Source organism: Scardinius erythrophthalmus (genome assembly GCF_964197995.2).
Source record: "Scardinius erythrophthalmus genome assembly, chromosome: 19".
Taxonomy (NCBI): Eukaryota; Metazoa; Chordata; class Actinopteri; order Cypriniformes; family Leuciscidae; genus Scardinius; species Scardinius erythrophthalmus.
The window spans coordinates 25119125-25136471 of NC_138239.1; the positions used below are offsets into that span (position 1 = coordinate 25119125).

The 17347-nt window shown below is 40.2% G+C and overlaps 1 protein-coding gene across 9 annotated transcripts in view; it reads right to left on the reverse strand.

The window, feature by feature from the left end:
- Positions 1–17347, reverse strand: part of ralgapa1 (Ral GTPase activating protein catalytic subunit alpha 1) — a 72560-nt gene that overhangs the window by 26354 nt on the left and 28859 nt on the right. For all 9 annotated transcript variants that reach the window (XM_081348028.1, XM_081348034.1, XM_081348031.1 and 6 more), the window contains 17 exons: positions 17101–17277; positions 15654–15806; positions 15330–15523; positions 15095–15193; positions 14266–14421; positions 14060–14188; positions 13791–13916; positions 11656–11714; positions 9084–9192; positions 8305–8415; positions 8146–8214; positions 7521–7652; positions 7182–7365; positions 4370–5342; positions 1342–1413; positions 1037–1160; positions 768–923 (listed from right to left, as the gene is read on the reverse strand). In XM_081348028.1, coding sequence (XP_081204154.1) covers positions 768–923; positions 1037–1160; positions 1342–1413; positions 4370–5342; positions 7182–7365; positions 7521–7652; positions 8146–8214; positions 8305–8415; positions 9084–9192; positions 11656–11714; positions 13791–13916; positions 14060–14188; positions 14266–14421; positions 15095–15193; positions 15330–15523; positions 15654–15806; positions 17101–17277 — 3023 coding nt within the window. The remainder of the gene's footprint in view (positions 1–767; positions 924–1036; positions 1161–1341; positions 1414–4369; positions 5343–7181; positions 7366–7520; positions 7653–8145; positions 8215–8304; positions 8416–9083; positions 9193–11655; positions 11715–13790; positions 13917–14059; positions 14189–14265; positions 14422–15094; positions 15194–15329; positions 15524–15653; positions 15807–17100; positions 17278–17347) is intronic.

The following is a 17347-nucleotide window of genomic DNA, read 5'->3' on the forward strand; positions in this document are numbered from 1 at the left end:
CAGAAGTTAAAGTTATACAGAATGCAGAGGTTATTTACAATAAAGTCCTAAAGGTACAGGAGCACAAACCTTTTTTTTTTTTTATTCTAAGGATCAGAGATGCGGTGGAAATCAGTGTTGTTATTGTTAAAGGCACACTATGCAGTTTCTGTTTTTCTCAAAAAGCGACCCCTAGAGTCGTTGTGGAGTTCTTGTATTTAACGTTACTGTCGTAAATACCACTCACGCAGAGCCGTCTCTGCACTCTACCGGCCGCGCTTTCTTCATCGACTCACGTCTGAAATGCGTGCTAGTGTCTTCCATAGAGGCTACATCATATGTCGTTGATGTATGTGACGTCGTGCTGTAAAGCAAGTCGTGATTTGTCGGGGCGTCACCTCTCAAACTTGCATTGCTGGTTTTGCCAGCGGCGTCCCCCCCCTGCTTTGTTATCGGGATGATTCGCCCTACTACGAGTTTGTTCACCATCGAAATGATTTCGAAGCTGTTATATTAAGGAACAAATCTTGCATAGTGTGCCTTTAAATAAAACTATTAAATATGGTTTGTTAATTGAAAGCAGAAAATAAAAATAAAATTTAAATACTAGATGAAAAACTTAAACTTAAAAAAATAATAAACAAAAATTAGAAATGTTTCATTAGTAAATAAAAATGTATAAAAATGACTAAAATGGAAATAAAAAATAAAATCTCTGAGGAAATATATAAAAAAAAAAAAAAAAACATCACAAATTTACTTAAAAATGGCATCTTTTATAAGTTCACCTTTTTAGTGAGCGAGTCGTCGGAGTCCGGAGGCATGCGTGTGGACACATGGAACATCACTTCAGCTGTGGAGGTGGCAAAGTAGGGCATGGTCAAACCCGTGCTCTTGTTCCGCTGCAGGCCGCCCATGAAACCACAATGACTCGTTAGGTTCACCTGAACATAGAGGAAAGAGTTTGTTGGGGCCAATGTATAAATATCCTATAAAACACTGCAAATAATACTTAAATATAGAATTGCCTCCCAGCAATTAATTATCCTGATTTTACCTCCCAGCCCAGGCCTGACACAAAGTCTTCATATGCCTGACTCCCAGCTGTGTTGGACAGAATTGAGTGCTTGTCTTCCTGCCCCTCTGCCACATAAAACACAGCAATCTTGTGTGTTTCACGACTGCAGAGAGTAAATGGAGAAGAAAGTAAATTTAGGAGCCAAACAGGAGTACTCTTTCATGAGGTTGTCTCTCAGACTATAGACGATAACAGCTACAGTAAACGCTATAATTGGTTTCCTTACAACAACGTTCCTAATGACTTTAAAGAAACAACACTGAACAAAAAGAGGCATAACATACCACTGCCTTGAATCCAGATTTTTCAGCTCTCTCAGTAGTTTTTCGTTCTTCTTCAGCAGGTGGAAACTGTTCCTAGAGACAGGACATTTTAACATAAGAGGTAATGGAGAGAAATATGCTACCAAATTACAAATTTTTATCAATTCAGGTTAATTAGTGACCAACGACATCTATATATTGAAAAAGAAAGAAGGTAGACGGATAGATAAACAGATACAAAAAGAACAAAAGATAAAGAGATGGATGGATGGATGGATGGATGGATGGATGGATGGATGGATGGATGGGACGGACAGATAGATGGATGGATGGGACGGACAGATAGATGGATGGATGGGACAGACAGACAGATAGATGGATAGAATGATAGACACTGACAGATGAAATGATATATAGAACGAAAGATACACAGAGGCAGATAGGTAAATATATTAAATGATAGACAGAAAGAGAGATAGAATAAAAGATATACTGTAACAGTAGGCAGACAGACAGACAGACAAACAAACAGATCAAAGACATATATAAAATTATAGACTGAATGATAAATAGTACGATAGACAGAGAGGCAGATAGGTAGATACCGTATATACAACAATAGACAGAATGATAGACAGAAAGAGAGATAAAATTAAAGATATAACAATAGGCAGGCAGACAGACAGACAGATAGATAGACTGAATGACAGAACGTTAGATAGAACGATAGATAGACAGAGACAATAGATTTTTGATAGATAGATTGTTTTGATGCCCTAGCTAAGGTCCGCGGACCCCCTTTTGGAGGAGCGCTGCTCTAGTCTAGACTATGCGTTAGATCTCTTTCATTAAGTGCCCGCCTGCTTAATTACCGTCTTCCTTGTTTTTCTCACAGACTCCTGGAAAATCTGACCCCGCAACAGAAACGCAAATGAAAACAAAAACAAAGGAAGATCCTATGTGGAAAAACATCTTATGACACAATGAACCACAAAACAAAAACCTACGCATGATATTATTAAAAGAAGCAAAAAAATAAATAAATCTAAGATAATGCAACTGTTTTTTCCATCTGCAGCTTTTATAGTCTAGAGTTCAGTTACTTTCTCCCTCTCCCCCTCTTTATCATTCCCTCCCTCCAAGTGGCCGCGTGAGTCATGTGGAAAAGCCACACGATGCTCTCTAAAAGGACTTTTTGTTTTGTTCTCTTTTTCTTTGAGCAGGGGTCTCTTTATTAGCTTGTTGCAATGTAATGGTCTTCATTTTCTCCATTGAAAGTGAGCCATTTCAGGAGGCGAACGCGTGAACGGCATAAAAGGCCGACATTAGGTGCGCGCTCACACACACAATGGGCCGGCGGATTGCAATGCCTTAGTCTCTGACCACGGATAAATGATACATGAATGCCTGGAGAGCGGCAGCAGGACAATTCCTCATTAAACAGCCCCTATGTATTTTCTCCCAGCTCTCCAACTCATAATAACCCTTCAGCCACATTCGAAAGGCAGCCTTTTATTTTCACCAGTGTATCAGGCAAGAATGAAAAGTACCACGGCTGCTCGGCAGATAACAGACCCCTCAAGAATTAATCCCCCCATAAAAGCTGCATACGTGCACACACACCCCGCACCCGGAGCTGTTGAATAAAAGCCCCCAACAACTCTCTGAGCGAATGGTGAAAAAACAATTTTCCTGCATTAATCTCATAACCCAGAGCATGTATATCATGAAAATTAATGCCATTACATTCAAGGTGAAAAATAACCCCAATTTTCTAATTATTTGTCATCTGGAAATATTTAACCATTCTCTGTAATACCACAAAATGGAATGAGATTGAACCTTTACAGTGAAATGCAATGTGGGGTGCCATTATGAATCATGGAGGGAGATAGACACTGAGATTGAGTAGTAAGTGAGCACTGTAGCGTCTATTGGTGAACAAGCTAATCAAAAAGATGTTGACTGTTTAAAGCAGATTAACACGGCTCTGCACAATCAGGGAGAGGTGCGAGCAAACAGGATGTTTACATGCATTATCGGCCTTCAAAAACGTCACCCAGATTGTGCTAACAAACTCTAGCAAAACAATGTAGTGATTCTCTTGGGGGGGAAATGGCAGGATGGTTTGATGACGTGTTGCTAAACGCTTAATCACAGACCAAAGGATTAAACTTTCTGATATGGCAGTTAAACAAAGCTATGATAGAAACATAACAGAATCGGCAGAATTGTGGTTGGCGAAATTCGCTTCTGTGATTTGTAATAAATCACCCAAAAACTCAATGTTAACCAAAAAGGGAACTATTTTCGGTAATTTTTTTTTTAAATCAATGTACCATCTATCTGAATAAATCTTGATTCCACTGATTGAAGACTCGGTCAAATGACAAATAATAATACAGTTCTCTGTTCATTTTTAGGTGGACATGACGAAAGTAATGACTAGGGGTTCAGTTCATGAAGAAAGTCAAAAGTGTTTTTCACAGAGTAGATTTTTGGGTTTTCTGCAATTTTTGGGTTTAACTGCCTGCCATATTCTTCTTAAGAAAAAATAAGGTGTTCTTAAAAAAAATGAGATCAATGAAATCTTATTTTTTCATAAGAATTGCAGTTGGGAACATTCTTACGAACTACTTAGAATATATCTCAAGAAATTTCTGGTGTTTGAAAGTGGCCATTTTTTGAAGATCGCTCCTATATATTTTTATCCCTTCTAGCTCATTTTTAGCTACCATTCAAAACCTGTAACCAGTAAGGCACACCAATGTTTCCCCCTGTTCCTGGAGGCACCACAATTCTACACATTTTTTAACTCTTCCTAATCAAACACACCAGAATCAGCTTATTAGAAGACTACACGAAGTGAAATAGGAGGGTCAGATAAGGAATACATCCAAAATGTGTATTGTTGGGGTGCCTCCAGTACCCTAGAGGTTGGTAAACACTAGGGTACACCACCCCAAGAACATTTGTAGGATTTGTACCTGTGGAGACCCTATGTGCTTTCCAGGCGTTTAAACTGCAATGTGTGTTCTCATGGTCTTACCTCTTCTCCCAGGAGTTCATGCCCAGTATGTTGAGGAACAGTTTGCAGTAGTAGAAGGCTGACTGGGGTCTCTGCGGGCTTGGCTCTTGCTGCACTACGGCCCTCATGTTCAGCTCATTCCCACGATGCAGCGTGAAGTCCCGCTCCTCGGCACACTGCTTCAGGATGCCGTTGATGACGTCGTTCTCCTGCTTCTCGGACACGCAGGTGGGTGGCGGGGCTGGAATGTTGAGCGGTGCGCCAGTATATTGCAGGCACTCTGGGCTGGAGTATCCCAGGTACTGCAGCATCTCATCCAGAGCGTCCTCCCCATCCTGCAGGGAGTCCCAGCTCGGGATCACCTCTCTGCACCGCCGTTTGGCCTGTGGGGCCATCAGTTCCAGACCCGCCTCTTCCTCCTCGTCCTCTTCCTCAAGGTCTTCCTCCTGTCTGTCTTCTTTCATCTCTTCCTCATGCTCATCCAGGTCCTCCTCATTCTCCTGAAAAGCTTCATCCTCTGGTTCTTCTTGACTGCTTCTCTCTAGACTGTCCTCATCTCGGCCACGCTCTCTACCGACCCCTGCTTGATTCGAGGATGTGTAGAGGCGCAAAGTTTGACTAGGCGGACCATATAGTACAGCCGAGTCCCAGGAGTGTTTGCCGGAAATGTCTCTCACAATCACCCGAACGCAGGCACTGGTGGTGGTGAGGCCAGCTGACATCCCGCCACCGGGCAGCCCGTCCTCTGCCCGGATTTGTAGGTAGGACAGCAGGGTGGTGCCATTAAGTACAAAGAACTGCAAGTTGGGTGCGTCAAAGAGTTCGGGGGCCAGGTCTGCGCTCTCGCTGTACGGGTTATCCTGGTTCTCACACACCTGGCTGGTCAAAGTGGCCGGACCACCACTCATTGGATAGTGACCCAGGTGGTTGACCAGGTGCGATATGACCGTGCGTGCCGCAATTGAAATCAGGCCTTGCTGAATACGGCTCCTCACTACAAACAGACAGAAAGAGAAAGATGTATTTGTAAGAAGTGTGAGCAGAAATTTCCATAGATTTTCAAAGACAATTAGAGTGCCCATTATTCCTAAAGTTTTACACATCCCCCAATCCTTGAATGTTCACTTATGTACACAATTGTTTTGGCTAATTTGATAATGTTTTCAGATCAACGAAGATTACTATGAAGAGTGAAGTACTCTCAGCTCAGTTTAAATCCATTTGGAAACTACACAATTTCAAAATAATCTTGATTAACATTTTGTTGACAAATCAGTATTACAGAAGCTTTGTATATGTATGGTGGTTTTGGGTCACCTGGCATAATCAGATGTATTTCTTTAGGGTCATTTACATAAAATGGTCAAAACCTTTTGACCATTTTAATAAGATAAATGCAAAATAAAAATAAATTGCTAAACAAAACAAAAAACAGCACAAGATACGTTGCAGTGGCCAAAGTTATTTTTCTGAATGTTAATGGCCATAGCGGCGGCATTAAAAAATAATAATAAATGAATAAATCAAAGTTTAGATGAACGAGTTGACCTCACTAATCGAAAAATCTGTTCATCCATTCCTAAATATATCCTGTAGAATTTCATCAAAAATCAGTCTGTATAAGAGTGAGAGATATGAAGAGACCACAGTGATGATGACAAGGTGTTAGAACGAGTAAAAGAAAAGAGTTTAGGCACTTGTTTCATCAGGGATGTACTGATTTTCAGATCTATCAGTGTTAAACTCCTGCAGAGCCGGAATGAGTGAAGGTGCAGACGGCTCGTGTGAATACGGGGACATTAGGGTGTGATGAAGAATGCAGGACGCCTGGTGAGAGGTGCAGATGCCTCGATGCTGGTAAGAAGCTCCCGACGGAGACACTCCCTCTTCGAACACTGCCAGAACTCACAAAGAAACCATGCAGAGAGCAGCCCAATACCAGTACACTAGACGTGCCAGAGGCCCACTCCCCCCAATCAACACACCACACCAATCACATTCAGCGACACTTTCCATCGCCTTAATGAGCCAAAACATTCTTAGACTGGAGCTCTCAGGGGGAGGGATTTCATCCTGATGAAGCAGTCTTCTGTTCGGGCCACCTCAGCTGCAGAGTGCCCTCCGATCCAGCAAGAATTCAGTGCTAGGAGTAATTTCAAGAGAACGGAGGTAGGAAAGTGGTGGACACATGTCTCACTCAGGGTTGTAATGATTAGTTATTTTCGTCTGATGGAGAGAGACACAGCACTGGCAGCACAGGAAACCAGCCCCCTGCTGTCAATCTCAAGCCCACCCTCGCCCTGACACACACTGAAATTAGTATGAGGGAGCAAACCGATTCGGTGAAGACATTTAGCTAGCTCATTCCTATTTCTGATTTGTTCTACTACTGTTGTACTTGTTTTAAGTCGAGAGGTTTTAGAGAAGATGATAAATACATGTTTTTGTCTTAACCTTTAGCAACAGAGAGACATGATCAATTCAGTTCTATGTTAATCCAAGTTAAAAGCTATGTAATGAAAAGAAAGAAAAAGCATTTTGTTAGCTCCACCTCAGTGACATCTCATTGGTTCAAAATGGTGCTTTTCGTAGCTGCATATTAAACTGGTAATCGTTTTGATTGGCTGCCGTGTGATTTTGCTTTCTGTGAGGACAGAATGACTTTTAGCTCTAAACTTGTCATGTCACCTGGTTAGGACAAGGTGTAAGAAATAGGAAAGGAGAGAACAAGACTGCAAGCAGAACCTGACTGAAATATCAGCTGCATAAACACAAAGAACAAGATGACCAAGAAGGTCAAAACAAGTACGAGAGGCAGAAGACATGCGTTCACCTTCAGTGACGGGCTGCAGTTTGGAGGAGCGTTCAGAGTCGGGTGAATGGAGCGGCTCTGGCTCCTTCAGGTTCTCTAGTAGTAGAAAGGGGTCATAGTCTGGGCTGCTTAAGTCTGACAGGTGAATGGGGAAGTAATTGGGGTTATTGAAGCTCTGCGCCCCATACACACAACCATGGAGGACCTGTGAGATGGACAAAGGAGTTAGAAATACAAAGAAATAAAGCATTATGCACAGCTCTTTAGTTGTTTCACAGGGTCTTAATTTACAGATAAAAACAATGTATATTGAGAGATAAAAATTATGTTTAATAGATGATGTGAGCATTGGTCTCGTACTTTATAGATGCAGCTTAGGACGGACTTGTCGGTCTTCTCCTTGTCTGAGGCGCCTTGGACCGGCTGGAGGAGAGTTTTTGGAGGTAGAGCCATCACCCAGTCCAGCAAACACAGCAGCAGAGACACAACCAGCTGGAAAGAGAGTATAAATATACATAACATACTATAATATTTAAAAATGATTAAAATGTCAAATAAATGCTTTCTATTTCAGTATATTTTAAAATGTGATTTATTCCTGTGATGGCAAAGCAAAAACAGAATTTCTCAGCATCATTACATCATTACAGTCTTTACATGATTCTTCAGAAATCATTCTAAAATGCTGATTCGGTGCTCAAGAAACATTTCTTATTATCAATGATGACAGCTGTGCTTCATTTGGATTGAAAAGAGCAACCTGGACATTGTGTAAAATAACACTTTTTGTGTGTTCAATAAAAGAAAAAGAAAAAAATCAGATTTTGAAAGATGTGAAGGTGAGCAGAATTTAAATTTTTAGGTATACTTCCTCTTTAATAAAAATAATCACAAACTGTTGGCTAAACAAAAAAAGCATTAATTTCACATTTATAAGAGTGTGTCCTTTCATTGTTTTGGGGTGCACTTGTGTCATGAGACATACCCTCTTGTCCAGCTCATGAGGGGAGGACTCTGTGACGGGAAGAAGGTAAGTGATGGTTGCAATAAGGACCTAAAAAAAAGCAGGAAATTAATGTAACTTTCTATGTAACAAATCAAAATCTTATTCATCTTGCTTAACTTGCAGTGTGACTGACTTTACCTCCACTATTTTCTTTGGAGTGTTAGGCGGGAATTTCTGCAGTTCGTCAACGTAGTTTATGAGCAGGTGCAAAATGTCCGAGGCCACGAGGGCAACCGTTTTATTTGAGAACTGCAAGGAAGGTATTAATGGTTAAAACAGAAGCAATCAGCAACTTTAATGTGCATGTGTGGATCAAAACAGTAAAATTGCATTGTGGTCCTCATCTGAGCTGATTAAGACGGGATGAGTCTTTTCCTAATTCTGCTTCATGGAACGCACCCAAAGGAGAGAGACACTCATGTCTAACCCTCCACTGACAACAGATTCTCAGAAAAGCCAATAAAATCGACCCGATCACAAACAGGCTTTTCTGATTGGACCAGAGTTTGAGTATGTGTGTGTCTGTTGGCCCTAGACTTCATTTCAGACAGAAATGTAATAATTCCTCGAACTCTCTGAAGCATAAATTCTTCAGTGGATTAGCCTTCTGTCTGTGAAAAGCAGAGAAGCCAAACATGTTGACGGTCCAGATTTAGGAAGGCTGGTAGGGGTGGGTGCAGGGAGTATGGAATAATCTTCTTCTGGATGAACAGAACACACTTGTGCCAGTGCACTGAGCCCAGGCATCAGGAACGGCTTCAGAAGACTCAGGCCAAGGGCAATGCCATCATTTCTCTGCTGTGTTCACTTACATTGCCAGTGAAGGTTATTTTACAACACAGATGCTTCTATTCCATTTATAATCAATCTTTAACAGCAGAATACATGTATATTTTGTGTAACCAAGCATCCGTTACCTTGAGAGTAACACAGATGACGTTAAGTGCTTCTTTGATCTGCGGATGCTGAGTGCCATGAACCAGCTCTTCACAGAGCCAAATACCCAGACTACAGAGTGCCACACACCTGAAAAACACACACAAAAAAACATTTAGATCTTATGTAAAATAAATGGATGAGTAATTGTCAACACATTCAAAATAAAACAGACAAACATGAAATAAGACAAAATGCACAATCAATTGTGTTGAAAATACTTGTGTTTTAGATCAGGAAATGGAAATGTTTACATCTGCCATGTAGAAAATTTACTTGACATGCCAAAACATTTGTTAGCATTAAAAAGATAAAAAATAATAATGAAAAAATGTATAAATAAAGAAGAAGACAATACATCCACACAGAGCAAACTTGAACTAATATAAACTTTTTCTTACAAATAATTTTCACACTTTAATCGTTGTAAATACCTAAAGAGTTACATATGCCAAGTAAGAAAACATATAAGTGGCTACATGTGGTGTGATAGAACTTCTAGGCCCTTAATTTATATATTAAGTTACCTACATATATGGTGTATGTACATATAAGTACCTGAATTTTTTTAACATTCTAAATGTCTTTACTGTCACTTTTGATTCATTTAATGTGTCCTTGCTAAATAAAAGTAATAAATACATAGTAACAGAAGATTGGAAAAAATTTGCCTGGTTTGATGAGCCTGCTGCGACATTCAGATGGTAGGGTCAGAATTTGGCGTAAACAACATGAAAGCATGGATCCATCTTAACTTGTATCAACGATTCACAGGCTGCTGATGGTGGTGTTGTGGTGTCAGGGAAGTTTTCTTGGCACACTTTGGGCCCCTTAGTCCCAAATGAGCATTGTTTAAATGCCACAGCCTACCGGAGTATTGTTGCTGACCATGTCCATCCCTTTATGACCACAGTGTACCAATATTTTTTAATGGCTACTTAAAGCAGAATGAATCGCCATGTCACAAAGCTCAAATCACCTTAAATTAGTTTCGTGGACAAGACAATTAGTTCACTAAACTCAAATTGCCTCCACAGTCACCAGATCTCAATCCAATAGAGCACCTTTGGGATGTGCTGAAAGGGAGATTCGCATCACGGATGTGCAGCCGACAAATCTGCAGCAACTGCGTGATGCTATCATGTCAATATGGACCAAAATCTCTGAGGAATGTTTCCAGGATCTAGTTAAATCTATGCCATGACAAATTAAGGCAGTTCTGAAGACAAAAGGGGGTCCTACCCGGGACTAGCAAGGTGTACTAGACAGACAGACAGACAGATTTTTATAGTACACTGAAACTTATTTTAAAAGATCAAGTATGACTCAAATTTGCATTGCCTGAATAAGGCCCTAACTGCTAGGCCATAGATATTTAATCCTGCCTCCTGTCTGCTTCTATGATCTAAGGCTTTCCTCAGCTTTTCTCTGAAAGAACACCCAAACTTTTTCCACAGGGAGTTATGGGGGCTTCTAATGACTTGAGCCCCATCAGGATCCACTCTAATCCTACTGGGTACTGGATTACTTTAAATGACACTGCTCCTAATCTGTCTAGATATGACCAGACACGTAGCCCCACACTGCTTTAACACCAACCGTAATGTATAGATTTATTAATCTGTCTGGCATGGGGCTTGCTTGCTTGCTTCCTTTTCAAAACAAAATCTAACAGGGAGTATGCACTGACCTGGAAACATTTCCAATATTAGTGTCTTCACATCCTGAAAGCAATCACTAAGTTAAGTGGTCTAAATGTATATGTATATGTATATGTATATGTATATATATATATATATATATATATATATATATATATATATATATATATATATATATATATATATATAAAAGTCTCATCTGTGGAAGGCGTAGGACTGAATGCAATGATAGGATGTTCTACCTGCCTGTCAGCATATGTATTTTCATACAGCCACCTTTTACAGTTCCTCCTGAACCAAAATAACGAGTTTATGCTGCGTTCATGCCTACACAACTACTGTAGTTTGGAGGAGATGGAAACCTGTGACGTTATACTCGTTTAAGCGGTTTAAGACTCGAATTTATGTGTTTCTATGTCAACACTATCAACGCCGAAATGAATCTGCAGCAGTCAGGTGGTACAAGTCAGTGCATTAATATTGTAATGTTATGTGCTTTGAGACACGAGGTAGTTTAACGAGGTAGTCAGGTTCACATTTACAGTAAATTTTTTTTGTCCTCTAGTTGAAATTTAATTGGTCAAAAATCCTGGTACACCATATGTATATTTATTTATGTTCTGTTCGACTGTAATTTAGTTGCTTCATGCAGCATTTCACATTCAGTAAGCAGAGGGAAATTACTTAATGAACCTAGTTAAGACAACAGGTTTTTTAAGGGGAGGAGATGATGTGGAACTGGAAAGGGAGGGGCAAATAGGATTAGGAAACATTGCGAGGCAAATTCAATCGTTTACTTGAGCACGCCAGCAGTCTGCGTTAGAGTAAAGGTGGTAAGGTGGCCAAGGCACAGCTATGACTAGGACAAGGTGTTAGCCTCCAGGGTTTGTACCTTGCTGGTGCAGAAGGCTCATCTCTGGCAGAGGTCAGGATGTGCTTGATTATATGCTCCTGAAACACAAAAACAACAGAATTGCTATTAAAGGGGTCACATCATACATCATTTTATTATTTATTGTATTTATAATTTTTTTCTCTGAAGTTTAAAGGGGCTATATGCTTTTTTCTGAAATTTAAACTCGCGACTGACACCTGTGGCCAAAAAACGGAACTGCTCTTCCTTTCTGCTCGCTCTCGTACGTGCACACTTCACAAGTCATCCGCTGCAAAGAAGTCAACATTATGTTTACAGAGGTAAGAACAGTCAAATACATATATTGTTTGAGAAACTAAGTTTGTTTGCTGACTAGCGGTGGTGGCAGAGTGATCTGAAACGTTTAACATGAACGCGCTTGACGTCACATCCGCAGACAGCGCGCGAAAAATCCGACCCGACAGAAAATAGGAAAAATAGGATACTAGCTTATAGGTGCACCCACTGTGAGCTGACAAGGTGTCAGTATGCTCATCAGGAGATGTTTGAGTCATACATGGTCAAATAAAAAGGCTATTGTTACGTTTATTTTGGGGAAACAGTTGCATATAGCCCCTTTAAAGTGAATGTTAAAACTTTAAAAGAGTAAAGATAATTAAATTAATAAATTTTAAAAATGTGCTAGTAATACATGATATAATTAAATATAAGCGATACAATACCACATTACAATATGTTTTCATGTTGTTTAAAATAAGTCTCGCCAAGGCTGTTTTTATTTGATCAAAACAATAAAAACACAAATATTATGAAATAGTATTACAATTTTAAATAACCGTTTTCTGTTTTAATATATTTTAAAATGTACTTTATTCCTGTGATGCAAAGCTGAATTATCAGCATCATTACATTACGGTCTACACAGTGTCACATGATCCTACAGAAATCATTCTAATATGACGGTTTGCTGCTCAAGAAACATTTCTTATTAATATCAATGTTGAAAACAGTTCTGCTCAACATTTTTGTGCCACTGCTACATTTCTGAATAAAAAATTTCATGAACAATTCTGGGCGTCAATGAAAATATAGGATAAAAAAAATCCTGTTCAAGGGCCTGGTGATATCCTGCAACGGATCCATTTCATTCCATCTAGGGAGAATCCGATTATACGCCACCCATTTCTTAGCCACACAGACTTTCACAGGGCACATTTGCACACAGCAACATACACAACACCACACACTCCCACCAGAGACAGATGCACAAAGTGAGATAATGCAGACAGACAAAAAGATAATGATCAGAACCGCTCACAACAGACACAAAATCTGACATAAAACCAGCAATCTGGCAACTCGGAACATGACATATCCAACCATCTGGAAAAGAAGCATCTGTGCACAAGCGCGCACACACACACACACAGAAAAAAGATCACGTTAACCACAGTCTTGTCATTCATGGCCTGCTCCTGGTTATCAGATGCCATCATGTGAATTTCTGCATGCGAGTGTCGGACGCTTCCCCGCATGGTATTAGCTCCTTACTGTCACCCGGAACAACACGGCAACACAATAACAACAGCCCTGTGGAGCTCGGCTCAATGCAGCCTGCATTGCTGATCGCCCATTAGCACATTAGCGCCAGCAGGAACAATTACATCAGATTTCCCTGCACTCTAAACAACCGTTGGAGTCGCATACATTCAGCCACTTGGATCTGCATAAGGGCAGGCAGTGTATCAGAGGTTAAACGCAGACTATAGATAGTACAAGCACATTAGGGAAGTCCTGATTGATGGTCGGTGGTCGAATGTAGCAGCATGAAATTTAAGTTATTTGTAGGAAAGATACACAAAACTGTGTACTTCTTCCCAGACTGATAAGCTGATGTGTTGTCTGAACAACTAGTCACATGCACCTTAAAACTACGCACCTTGCTTAATAGACCATTGAAATGTTTTATTGATTAAATAATTATTAAACTGTCGATTAAGCATTCCAAATATATAATTTCTTTTGATATTATAAAATGATAGAAAGGACAAAGAGTAGATAAACAGCTGACCTCACAAATGCATCCATGCGAACCGACCCAAGCATTGTTTTTTTTGTAAATTTAATTTGTTTTGTATTTATACAAAAAATACCTTGACATCTGTGAATTTCGTCATGATGATGTCGGCCGTTGTAGGGTGCAGTGCAGGAAGTTCATTATACAGGTTTGGGAGGCACACCAGGGAGCCCAACAAGATCTGAGCCTCTACCCGTGGAGCCTAGGAAAAAGATGAGAAGAGAGAAAGACAGTAAATTAAAGACTAAATTAAAGACAGTGAATGTGAAACATGTGAGCACATCTAAATAGATGTCGCCATGTGTAGGGGTAGTGATGTCTGGAAGCAGTTAGGTGGTTTCTCACATTGAGGGACGAGCAGGCGGTTACACGGCTCGCTGCCACGATGAAGTCCAGGATAAGCATAGTGGCTCCCGGAAGTCCGATAGAGAAGAAGCGTGGAGAGCAGTGCTTAATGATGGTGTTCACAATGTCCTGTGAGACAAAGAGAAAGAGGTCAAAGCAAACGTTTTGTACAAAGTTGTCGCCCTACATGGTACACGCAAGCACACCTGGTCTTGGTGAAGCAGGCCGCAGTGCATGATGTTGTAGAAATGTGTGAGGAAGTCAGAGTTGGGTGAAACATCCTGTCTCCTCTTCATGATCTTACAGATGAGCTTGTAGGCGTGGAGTTTACCCTGCTTATATCGTTCACCCAACATAGTGGCCTGCACACACACAACAAAAAACCCTTTATGATCAGATCCTGGATCACAGAGAACTACTTCTATGAAACATTGTGAGTGACACAACAATGAAGCACCAGATCGACAGATAAACATATGTATTTAATTAATCCCATGAGTGTAAGTAATTAAACAGACAAAAACAGAATGAACAATAGAACTAAAAATAGGTTGAAAAGATGGAACAATAAATAGAACAACATATAGATAGAAGAACAGAAAGATTGAACGAACGACAGACAAATTGAACAAACAAACAATAGACAGAACGATAGATCCAACAAACAAACAATACAGATAAATAGACAAACATAGACAAAACAATTGATAGAACAAACAAACGAACAATACACAGAAAGACAAAATGAATGATAGATACTTAGAACAATGGAATGATCGAATGACAGAATGAAAGAGGACGGACAGATAGATAGATAGACAGATGAACCAATGATAGAACATATGATAGATAGAACGATAGAACGATAGATAGATAGAACGATAGATAGATAGAATGATAGAACGATATTTGGTCAAAGTTTTTACAAGCAAGACAGTCTAATCAAAAAAATGCGTGATTGTCAATGGTATCTTTGCTCTTCAGAAAAAAAGTAATATAGATTTGCTTAAAAAGATAAAATATTGATAAACTCACTTTGAAAAGCCAGGGAGTCAGAATCCGCAGGGGTGGAATCAGATCTGGCGGGGGTGGAGACGACTGGTTGTCAAGGGAGATCCCGAGATTGTCTCTGATCTACAGAGACAGAAAAAACACAGACACAAGGACGTTTTTCATCTGGAATTTGATTAGTAACTGCACAGTAAATCATCCTCTCAGAGCACTCTGAAGGACTCCGCGCGAGTGTGTGTTTGTTCGTGTGCGTGTTCACCTTGGCCAGGTTCTGCCAGAGTTCGCAGAGGTAGTCAAAGACCTGTGCGTGGATCTCAGGGTCCTTGATGGTGTTGACATCTCCCAGAATGCCTAGCATTCTCCTCCACATCACAGTGGCGACGTCAGCGTGCCATCCGGTCAGAGTGCCGCCGGCCATCACGCTACAGTCCTCGGTCGGAAACTCGCTGGTTTCTTAACAGTGCAATCAAGCATGGGTCAGTAAAAAGATGTCAAAGATGCAACAGATAGTGTCCTAGCTTGCACATCCTCACTCAGCCAAGTATGTCTGATGAAGGGAAGATCTCTTATCTATGTACATTACCGAGGTCATCAGGGGTCTGCAGCACAGAGTGATGCATTTTCTCATCCAGCTGCAGGTCTTTATGCTGGACATGTTCAGAGGTCAGCGTGGCGGGGGACGGCGTCTGTGATCGGGAACCTCCCAGAGAGTGCATTGGAGATGCGCTCTCAGAACCTGAGGAAATATCAAGTGCATCAGGTATCAGATCTATAAACATGACATGGCAATGTGTTATAATACGTCACTAACAGTAAAACAGCATATGGAAAGAGTGTGACTGATATCAGAGTTTGTTTTTGACTGGGTTTTGTAGCACTGAATCATGTAGCAGATGTTTTGTTTTCCCAAAGAAACTTTCAGAATACTTATCAGGAGGAATGTTTGTTGGTTAGGCTAGTTTGGATAGTTTTGGGTTTACCAAAGAACACACTTCAAAGTAAGGCTCGGATGCTATTCATGTGAAGTGAAGTATGGTATGCAATCAAAATGAAAGCAATCTGGGTTAATTGCCCAAGGGAACCACAATTGATGATAAATTATTTGTCTATTACAGTATAATGCATTTCGCATTGCTGCTTGTCCTCACTGAAATTGCGTTTGGAGAGCAGCTCACATTCTTTGTTTACTTGCAATGCAACCATGACTGACATGTCGGTCAGTGTATGTTAAGATTTGAAACTTAAACCAAAAGAGCAAAAACTTGCAAAAAAGTGATTGGATTGGTCTGGAGTCAAATAATACCATTTTGAAAAGGAATCAAATATGGATTCAGACCAAGAAATCAAAACATGTCATTTTCCCAGGGTATATGAAAAGTTTTCTAAAAAAGAAGAATAAAAAAGACTTTTGCAAACCTTTTTTTAAGTCCTGCACAACTAAAATGAATACCGCGTCAGCGTCTATACAAAACATACTCGTACATCTCAAAATAAACCATGTGTCTCAGATCCTTTTACTTAGACTGCAAAAATTAAACTACAAAACAGAGTAACTTCCAGTTGAAAATACTCAGGACATGTTTTTGCATTACATTGAAATTGGTTTATGTGATAACATAAACACATACAAATTAGTCAGTCGCAAATGGATTTTGCTGATAAGATAAAAATGTGTTTAAAGAAACAGTAAAATATTATTGTGGCAAAACTAGTAAAATCTATATGCTGAATGTTTAATAAAATGTCTTAGCCTTTCCTTCCTATGACGGAACAGCCAAGAGTTTACATTGAATTAAATCCCAGATACAGTTTATTGCGTAACCAAAATAGCAGTAATATCACATTTATTTAATTAAATTGTAGCCTTTTGAAGTTTAATAATGAAATTAGGCTGTATTGCTTAAAATGATAATTAAGACTTTTCTTACAACATAAGATAGTTGCTTACAGTGATGCCAGGAGTTCACACCAACAACCTTTCAGTTACCAGCCCATGACACCCTTTTGCACGTGAGTGTGAGAGAGTGTACCAGTAATGGTGACCGTGTCAGCAGACAGGCCATGCTGACTGAGGCTGCTGGTCTCGGAGTCGATGTGGACTGTTGTGAGACTGGAAAGCTCCTGTTCCTCTGCGGTCTGCCCTGCTCCACCTAAACTATCCTGATCCGCAGAGGCCAGAGCGGACGTCTCAGGGGGGAAGCTGAAATCTGCACGCAAATACATCCATATATATCCAACCTCTCTCAAAGCACAGTTTCAGCTCAAGCTAAACCACTC